Source organism: Oncorhynchus mykiss, chromosome 1 (assembly GCF_057628025.1).
Source record: "Oncorhynchus mykiss isolate SJ-2025 chromosome 1, ASM5762802v1, whole genome shotgun sequence".
NCBI lineage: Eukaryota > Metazoa > Chordata > Actinopteri > Salmoniformes > Salmonidae > Oncorhynchus > Oncorhynchus mykiss.
This window is the reverse complement of record NC_143022.1, coordinates 88,492,479-88,503,013: the sequence shown is the minus strand read 5'-3', so window position 1 is coordinate 88,503,013 and position 10,535 is coordinate 88,492,479. Positions and strand designations below refer to the sequence as shown.

Below are 10,535 nucleotides of genomic sequence, written 5' to 3'. Positions count from 1 at the left end.
ATCTTAAGTAGGCTACATTCCCCTGTTTCCTCATCAGTACAATCGGTAATGTTGTCTTAGATCTAGACTGTATTGTTTTGCATCATTCTGTCAGTTCAGTTGTGAATTGTGATTGTGTTGCTAAATCTCAGTCATTTGACTATTTGTTTGTTCAGTTAGTAAATGGGTAGCTGGCCATGCAAACAGTAGCCTAAACCAGCATGCACACTCTGCTATGCAAAGCAAATACCCTGCTGGACAGGTAGACCCTACTGGTAGACATAACTTAGTGGATCTAGGCTTTGTAACTGTACTCGGAGCAGCTCACCACCACAGCGTTTTCAAACTATTACCAACTTAAAGGAACCCGTTTGATCACTCAAACGGAAACGTTGCACTCAGTTGAGAAATATGACACTTGTTCTAATTAAAGTTGGCTTGGCACCACTATCTCTGGCCCTGTTTCAGATAGCCATGCCATCTCCGTTTGAATGCACTTTGCTTTGTGAAGCGTGCAGATGCAGGTACTGGTGTTGTCCCATATAAGAGAAATGTGCAACAGGTTTTAACATGCCCTGCTCCCAGCACCTCCACTTTATGACATGGCTTTGGAAACTATGGAAACCCAGAGACTGTGTTCTCATGCAACACAGTGTTCTCATTTTCTTGCAGCCTGTCTATGGATGATGCTACTGTTAGTTAGACAGTGATATTCTTGTCTATCCTATAATTTATGTGCCTATATTAATAAGTAAAGCATTGCCTAGAGGAGGAGTGCTGATCTAGGATCAGGTCCTCCCTGTCCATTCATTATAATCTAAAATGCGTAACTGTTCCCAGATCATCACTCCTACTCTGAGGAGAAGCTTTATGAATACGGTGTTGATATGATTAAAGTAAATTCCCTGCGTTTTCACTCAATAATTTACAGCATTCCTTGCTGTAAGATGGAGAGCTTGTTATGTATGGTGGCTTGCTTTGGTTGTTTATGAATACATAAGAGTCTCTCTGGTTATCTGCCTGAGAAAACCATGCCAGTCTTGTTGTTTGTCTCCCTCCTTCATCTCTGAGTGAAAGAGTGGGGGCAGGGGGATAGAGAGAGAGGAAAACGAGAGAAGGGAAGAGAGAAACTGACAGAGAGGGCCAGAGAGAGCGGTCGAGGCGGAGAGAGAGAGAGTCAGAGATCAGAGAGACAGAACATGACAGACTTGGTGGGAGAAAGAGAGTGTTAGGGAGAGATCTAAACAGTCTGTATTCAAGGCTTCCTTGGCATTAGATATCATAACAACCCTGCTAGCTGTACCCTCTCTGCCCTACTTGGCCTCTTTCCTGTGTGTTTTCTAAATAACCCAGCCCAGGTCTCTTTAGTTCAGTCACATCTAAGCCATCTATCTCCTTCAAATCTGCAGCCGGCCATATTGTCTTCCCCCTCCAACTCGTCTGCTTTCATTGCCAGGAACATGGCACCATTAGCTCTACAAGACTGTCATTTATTCATTCCTCACATGAGTCATTTATAGGGCTTCTGGGTGATTTTGCTATGCCAATTTCTCTCAGCTCCATTGCGCCGAATCTGCCCTCTGGGTCTTCGTTCCACCTGTGTGTTTCAGACTAGGTTCAATTCTCCTCTGCCCCTAAGACTTGGCTTGACTAAGTTGAATTAATTTAAGACCTGTTGGAGACCTGTTGGAGGCCTGTAGACACGTACTTAGTGTATTTCTAGTATTGTCCAGTAGTTGATATAGTATTTCAGGACTATTTTAGCGTGTGATTCATAGCTGTTCCTTCCCCCCCCATACTCTCGCTCTCCCCCATCCATCTCCCTCTCTCTCTGTCTCCCCCCACCTTCTCTCTCTGTTTGGCTGAGCTGCCAGCCAATTAGGAAAGACATGTTATTTACATCTGAAGCAGAGAACCCAGCAGGCAGCAGCCCTCATGGGTCTGTTTGGATTGGGTGTTCGGTGCTTGTTATTGGAAACAGCTGAGCCAAGTGCGACTGTTTGTTTGCTGTTGACTAGGTGTGTGTGTGTGTGTGCCTGCGTGATTTGTACTTTCGCTGTGTGTGTGTGTAGGTGACTGCCTGACCGCCTGAGGGTGTGTGTGATGAGAACACATGCTCCACTGTAATTCTCTACTAGTGTGAAGAGAGAAAGGCCTCAAGGTTGTTCCTGTATTTGTGTCCAGTGTGATGATAACTCCTCTTCACATCAGTTCAGGTAACTCACATGGATGCTCTCCTCCTTCCACAGGGGTCATAATGTCCCAGATGATGTAAGCCTTCTGTCTGCCTCTGAAGCCAAACATGAGTGAGGTGCAGGCCACGGTGGAGTTCTCTGTTGAGCTCCACAAGTTCTACAATGTGGACCTGTTCCAAAGAGGGTGAGTGACTGTGTCTCTTCTTCACTGCTCTGCAGACTGACTGTCAGCCCTCTGTGGTGCTTCTTCTAGGCTGCCCTGCTTATCAAGCACACCAAGGCTTTCTGGGGAAATTCCACGGGCCTCGATTTTCAAGTTTCTGAATAAGTTTACATTTAGTGTTATACTGTTGTTATTGCTTGAAGCTACAGGGACTGAAACTTTCATCCTCACTTAGCCCCCAGTCCCTATTTTGTAAATGAAAGGAAGCTTGATTGTGACGTTTTGATGTCAATATAGATGTCACACGCCCTGTTCTAATGGATATGATTAAGATATGGTGGCAATGCCAGGTATCTTGTGGTGGGACACTTTTCCTCAGCCGAACGATAATGATGTTACCAGGAGGATTATTCAAATCCGTTTCAAGGCAAAGAGGTTGAATTGAGACACGTTAGTCAGTGATAATAACAAGCCCATGTCCTCCAAGTAGGCTGCTCTCTCTGCATCTGAACAAACTGATAGTGACATTCTTCCATCTCATAATTGTGTTACAATGATGTCCATCTCTTCAGACACGCTATTGGTCATTTATTCAAATGGCCGTTTCTATTGATTTGTGTGTGTAAAAGTCCTCATCCTCCACCTTCTAATGCAGTCTGAGTAGAAAGCCCCCGCCTGGGGTCGTTGAGTTGACTAGCAAGTAAACACTGGCTCACCTCAAGAGGCCTGACTGACTTTATTTAAAGGGACACTATTTGTAGACATTTTGAGCAGAGGGACTCTGTCATATCTATGTTAAGCGAGCCTACCGCACGCTTCCAGGCTACCACTGTCGCTATAGGCTATTAGTCCCGTTTGTAGATGCACTCGTTTGACTGCCAGTTCTTATTTTCATCCACCATCTGCATGCCGTGCGTCATGCTACCTTTTGAGAGGAATCCAGTCTAGATTTGTCACGATGGTTCCTGTACATGGTGTCAGAAACCTGTCACCCAAGTCATCAGGTCTGAGTAGTGAAACACATATCCATTATGTCTGATCTCTTGATTATGGTCTGGGTTGTGTTCAATAAGACACACAGCGGTAAACAAAATGAAAATTAGTGTTTCTTATTGGACAAGTTCAGGTAGTCCCTCCTTGTTTCAATCTGTTTCCTTCCATTTAATACCTAATGAACACAACCCTGATGGTGGAGCATGGTGTGATAATGGCCTTGGAACCCCATGGTAACTGGCATAAATGTAGTGCAGAGACCAAAAGTAACAGTCTTCCTCAGCCAAGTAGAAAAACAGTATTTTTCCGGGTCCAAGGGTTTGTGTATATTAACACAGGACCTGACGACCATTGTCTTGACAAGGACAGGTCACATGACTTGCCATTGTTGTGGTGCTTCATTCAGTGTTGGAATGCAGAGTTCCCTTCGCTTCACAGTGGCAGTGTAGCTGTGCTGTGATATCTAGGTGTTGATTTGTGTTAACAGTGGCTGTGGGTCAAACCTTTACAATGAGAGCCTTGGCCTTTCCAGCTTTCACAAAACTATTTGGGGTTTATGGCTGGACATTTTAAGCTGCAATGATAAACATGAATTTAGTGGTGATTTGGGCTCTTCTCCACACATCATTCTACAATGAACCTATTAGAAAGTCTATCTAGCCTCTCCTCTTGTACACATTGACGCCTTTGTAATGTTTACAACCTTAAGGCCAAATGTGCTTCCTGCAGCAATGGTTGGCTTTAGCAAGACAAGACCACTGAGATACTGACATGCCTTCAGATCTTTAACTCCACACTGTACACTGATGTTCATCACGCAGATTGTCCTACTGTAACATTGACTCTTCACGGTCCCTGAGGCCTAAACTACTCTGGAAGCTGACATTCCAGTGTAGCGTGACACTCGGCTACACTAAGTGAACAATGTGTCTGTAGCCATCAGAACGCAGTTGGGCTGAGTGTCTGGTTGTAGTGGACTCAGCTGTGGAGCAGAGCAGGAAGCCGGCTGCGGCCTAGATATTCCCCCAACAGAGTTCCCATGACGTCGGCTTCAGAGAGGATGGAAAGCTCTCTTTTTGCTTCCTGCTTCACAGTGGCCTCTACCCACCGTTGTATTGCAGGGATTTTTCTTCCATTGTAATCATTGGGCAGGCAGCCTAAACTGTTCGCCTAGCTCCAAACTGTTTTTATATTATGAATTTTGGTGATGGAAAAACAATTAAATCGTAAACTTAAATGACTAAAAGCAGATATAAAATATGTAGAAAGAATAATGGACCTATATACACTGAGTGTACAAAACATTCTGATTACCTACTCTTTCCATGACACAGACTGACCAGGTGAAAGATATGATCCCTGGTTGATGTCACTAAATCCACTTCAGTCAGTGTAGATGGAGGGGAGGAGACGGGTTAAACAAGGATTTTCAAGCCTTGAGACATGGATTGTGTATGTGTGCTGTTCAGAGGGTAAATGGACAAGACGACATATTGAAGTGCCTTTGAACAGGTTATGGTAGTAGGTGCCAGGCGCACCGGTTTGGGTCAAGAACTGCAACGCTGCTGGGTTTTCATGTTCAACAGTTTTCCTGTGTGTATCAAGAATGGTACACCACCCAAAGGACATCCAGCCAACTTGAGACAACTGTGGGAAGCATTGGAGTCAACATGGGCCAGCCTCCCCGTGGAACGCTTTGGAGTCAACATGGGCCAGCCTCCCCGTGGAACGCTTTGGAGTCAACATGGGCCAGCATCCCCGTGGAACGCTTTGGAGTCAACATGGGCCAGCCTCCCCGTGGAACGCTTTGGAGTCAACATGGGCCAGCCTCCCTGTGGAACGCTTTGGAGTCAACATGGGCCAGCCTCCCCGTGGAACGCTTTGGAGTCAACATGGGCCAGCCTCCCTGTGGAACGCTTTGGAGTCAACATGGGCCAGCCTCCCTGTGGAACGCTTTGGAGTCAACATGGGCCAGCCTCCCTGTGGAACGCTTTGGAGTCAACATGGGCCAGCCTCCCCGTGGAACGCTTTGGAGTCAACATGGGCCAGCCTCCCTGTGGAACGCTTTGGAGTCAACATGGGCCAGCCTCCCTGTGGAACGCTTTGGAGTCAACATGGGCCAGCCTCCCCGTGGAACGCTTTGGAGTCAACATGGGCCAGCCTCCCCGTGGAACGCTTTGGAGTCAACATGGGCCAGCCTCCCTGTGGAACGCTTTGGAGTCAACATGGGCCAGCCTCCCTGTGGAACGCTTTGGAGTCAACATGGGCCAGCCTCCCTGTGGAACGCTTTGGAGTCAACATGGGCCAGCCTCCCTGTGGAACGCTTTTACTTTCTAAAACTAATTGAGGCTGTAATGAGGGCAAAAGGGGGTGTAACTAAATATTAGGAAGGTGTTCCTAATGTTCTGTACACTCAGTGTATATTTGAAATAATATCATCTTTAAGAACTAACCATCGCCAAAATAAAGTTTCACATTCAGGGAGAATAAAATATCCCAAAACAATGAATTTAGCAGTATTCATTTTGTTATTATGTTTGAGAAAAAGAACACAGCCTTAGCCATGGCAAAATGTGTAGAATAGAAGAAAACTAGCATTTAAAACTGCGTCTTTTTCTCTCGGCTCCATGGCAGAATATGTATAATCGCAGAAAATTTGCTTTAAAACAGCAAAATGTTGAATCTACAGAGCCAAGATGGGGGCCTTTTAAAATGTTCTCTAAGATGAAGCCACACTGAGACGTGCTCATTGCCACGCCCGCTGCCACACCCTCCTCGCCACTCCCAGCACCTAAGCCCCTTTTTGAGCCAGAAAAAAAACTGTACAGTTTCCATAGCAATGTTCCCTCTCATTTTCAGGTCTGCTGAGTGCAAACTTGAAAGTTGTGAAAATTCTGTGCAACTTCCAGGGTGCGTTTATTGTGAACACTGAGGCTGTACCTGCTTTAAGTTACAGTTTCAGACAATGGTCAGGTAGGCAACTGTGGCTATTTGATCATAATTTAGAGTGGCCTACCATCAAAAACAATTGAGAAAATGCCTCCCATAACATTCTAACATGGACATAGCTGTTCTATCATTCAACCTACAGTAGCAGCCAATGTGTGGTGTTTAATGTAGGTCTACGTTCCTTGAGACTTTTGACTTGACATTAATATGTTAATCCACTTGTCCTTCAGACAAGGAGGTGACTGAACATGTTGTTGTTGTTGAATGCAAGAAACCACTTTACAAAATAAAATGCATTATTATACCCACACCATTATTACAGAGATTCAGACACATTATGCTACCCTCTGCCTATTGGCTACTTGTATTATAAGACAGGCTTGAATAATCTAACACTTCCCCTTTTAAGACAAAAAAAAGTGCTCTTACCAGACTCACTTTTCGAAGATGTCTAGACATGTAGGAAGCAAGCACTCCCCTATTGTTGACTACTAATGATCTATAACTGGGCTAATAACTCACTAACAAAGGATATGAACAGAATGTGCACACGTGGCTGCATGCAGCTCTTGCTTTGATCTGAAAACAAGCAGATCCCGGTGCAGAGTACACTGAGTCCTGCCTGCCAATACAATGAATTCCGATGCGTTCTGTCTACAACAAAACCTCTTGCAGGTAGTTATGCAAACTAAGTCTTGCATAGTTCGTTTTGTTTCGATATGTTACATTGAAAGTGGCTAATATTGCATTGATTCGATCACAATTCCCACAGTAGAGCGAAGCGTTGATAGTTTTAATTAAAGGGGAAACTCTAAAATTGAATGAAATTCAATCTCCTGCTTCCCTGCGAGGGCTGATGTTTCTTCTGTTTGGCAGTCCCAGTGAACTACGCACGAGCGCAGCTTAGAGGGAACATTGATCCGTAGTGATCTCAATAGCACCTTATATGCAGAGTCCTTTGTCTGCTACGTAGGTGTGATAAAAGACTAGTCCATATCCTAGTGTATTTTGGTCTGTGTCCGGCTGTCTGCTTTCCTTCCATTGGAAACATATGGCGAACATGGGATGTGGTTCAGACGGACACAACAGTGGAATAGGCTGTTCCTTTCTGGTGCTGCATCACAATGTAACAACACCACACACACACACACACACACACACACACACACACACACACAGCTTTGAGTCAACCTAGTAGTCAGGTTATACCAGCCACGGCTCTGAATCAACCTAGTAGTCAGGTTATACCAGCCACGGCTCTGAATCAGCCTAGTAGTCAGGTTATACTAGCCACGGCTTCAAGTCAGCCTAGTAGTCAGGTTATACCAGCCACGGCTCTGAATCAGCCTAGTAGTCAGGTTATACCAGCCACGGCTCTGAATCAGCCTAGTAGTCAGGTTATACCAGCCACGGCTCTGAATCAGCCTAGTAGTCAGGTTATACCAGCCACGGCTCCGAATCAGCCTAGTGGTCAGGTTATACCAGCCACGGCTCTGAATCAGCCTAGTGGTCAGGTTATACCAGCCACGGCTCTGAATCAGCCTAGCGGTCAGGTTATACCAGCCACGGCTCTGAATCAGCCTAGTAGTCAGGTTATACCAGCCACGGCTCTGAATCAGCCTAGTGTTCAGGTTATACCAGCCACGGCTCTGAATCAGCCTAGCGGTCAGGTTATACCAGCAACGGCTCTGAATCAGCCTAGCGGTCAGGTTATACCAGCCACGGCTCTGAATCAGCCTAGTGGTCAGGTTATACCAGCCACGGCTCTGAATCAGCCTAGTGGTCAGGTTATACCAGCAAAACATCTCTTACACATCTGGGAAATGTACATTCAAAAGGAGACAGCATGTTGTAATCCTGTCCTGAGCAGAGCACTGACCAGCAGACAGTCTCAGAGTAGGACTGCTGTTCTAGGATCAGGTCCACCCAGGTTGTCGTGTAATCTTATTCATTATGATCGTAAAGAGAGAACTGATCCCATATCAGTACATGTTTGTTTGAATATGGGCCCTGGTCTTTCTTTACCCATCAATACTTTAAATGTGAGTTTAACACACAAGTGAGTGTTAAAGAAAGTGCTCATTATTCATTCATGAAAAGTTCAAGCTCGTTTTACTTGCCTTTAGTAAACCTACACCGACTGTTCTCTTCTTACGAGGCTGTCTGTCCCCTGTCTCCACTCTAAACTACAGGCCTATAGATGACCCCAACAGAGCCAGACTCTTTCTATACTCTGTCTTCACAACGTATTCATACCTCCTGACCTATTCCACATGTGGATTCAACATGTGTTTCTCACCCATCTACACCCACAACCTCATGACAAAATGGATGAAATACATGTGTTTCTCACCCATCTACACACACAACTTCATGACAAAATGAAAACATATTTTTAGAAATGTTGGCAAATGTATTGAAAATGAAATACAGAAATATCTCAGGATGTGTGTTTAGAAATATTTTGATTCTGTACAGATGTTTTTTCTCTGTCATTTAGGTTTGTATTGTAGAGTAACTATAATGTTGTTGATCCAACCTCAGTTTTCTCCTATCACAGCCATTAAACTCTTGACTTTTTTAAACTTACCATTGGCCTCATGGTAAAATCCCTGAGCGGTTTCCTTCCTCTCAGGCAATTTGAGTTAGGAAGGACTGTATCTTTGTAGTAACTGGGTGTATTGATACACCATCTAAAGTGTAATTTATAACTTCACCATGTTGAAAGGGATATTCAATGTCTTCTTTTTTTATTTCTACCCATCTACTAATAGGTGCCCTTCTTTGTGAGGCATTGGAAAACCTCCCTGGTCTTTGTGGTTGAATCTGTGTTTGAAATTCACTGCTCGACTGAGGGATCTTACAGATATGTGGTGGGGTACAGAGATAAGGTAGTCACTCAACTCATGTTAAACACTATTGCACACGGAGTCCTTGCAACATATTATGTGACTTGTTAAGCACATTTTTACTCCTGAACTTCTTTCGGTTTGTCCTAACAAAGGGGTTGAATACTTATTGATTTAAGACATTTCAGCTTTTCATTTTTTATGAATCTGTCAAAAAAATCTAAAAACATATTCCACTTTGTAATTATGGTGTGTAGGCCAGTGACAAACCTACATTTAATCATTTTAAATTCAGGCTGTAACACACCAGAATGTGGAGAAAGTCCAGGGGTTTGAATACCTTCTGAAGGCTCTGTAGGCTAGAGATTTTTAATAGGCCAATTGTTCTAATTTCAGTTGGGTTAAAGCTACAGTATGTCCCATCAAATGAGTTCTGTGCTTAGAATTCCTACATCCTTTAGCAACCTTGGACTAGAACATGCAGTGTCTACCTTCGTCATCAAGATGTTGGAGTGACAGCTGTAAGAGCCTGGGTTCCAGTCCTGGAAGAACACTATGTCCTCCCTGTTGTTTTCATTACTAACGGTTTGTCTCCCAGGTTCTACCAGATCCGTGCCAGTATGAAAGTGCCATCACGAGTCCCTCACAAAGTAGAGGCCAGTCTACTCCACCCACCAGGTCAGTTAACACACACACATTCACTTTTTCTATCTCTATCTCTCTATCTCTCTCTCTCTATCTCTCTCTCTCTAAAATGCTTTAGTTGTGTGTGTCCAACCATAAAGAAATCGCCTTATTTTGTATTATTAATTATTATTATTTGTGTGTCCATTTTCGGGAAACTTGTCTTGCATCTCAACAAATCACAGCACAGTAGGGATTAGTTGTTGTTATTATTATTATTATTAGTTATTTATTCAGTTGACTTCTACTGGTGGGAATAGCTGATTTCTGGGCTCTGGGGTTTTTGTAAAGATGGAGTCAGTATCTGTGGCCTGATGGTAGGAGCTGTACTCCTGGTTGAGTGGGTGTGTCAGGTCAGTGGCAATTCTCACTCCTGCCCTCACTACTGTCTCCAAGAACAGCGCTTCCATGTTCTTCAGAATAACTCAATGTGGTTGTTTTTAATAGTGATGGATAACTGTTTGTACCAGGCTTGGAAACACAATGTGGTTGTTTTAATAGAGATGGATAACTGTTCTACCAGGCTTGGAAACACAATGTGGTTGATTTAATAGAGATGGATAACTGTTGTACCAGGCTTGGAAACACAATGTGGTTGTTTTAATAGAGATGGATAACTGTTCTACCAGGCTTGGAAACACAATGTGGTTGTTTTAATAGAGATGGATAACTGTACCAGGCTTGGAAACACAATGTGGTTGTTTTAATAGAGATGGATAACTG

General features: G+C 44.1%; 1 protein-coding gene across 4 annotated transcripts in view; it reads left to right on the top strand.

Moving 5' to 3' along the window:
- LOC110510598 (protein FAM135A) overlaps window positions 1-10,535 on the top strand; it is a 52,811-nt gene that overhangs the window by 1,754 nt on the left and 40,522 nt on the right. For all 4 annotated transcript variants that reach the window (XM_090243308.1, XM_090243307.1, XM_090243304.1 and 1 more), the window contains exons 2-3: window positions 2,229-2,358; window positions 9,727-9,806. In XM_090243308.1, the coding sequence (XP_090099434.1) occupies window positions 2,282-2,358; window positions 9,727-9,806 (157 nt within the window). In that variant the 5' untranslated portion in view covers window positions 2,229-2,281. The remainder of the gene's footprint in view (window positions 1-2,228; window positions 2,359-9,726; window positions 9,807-10,535) is intronic.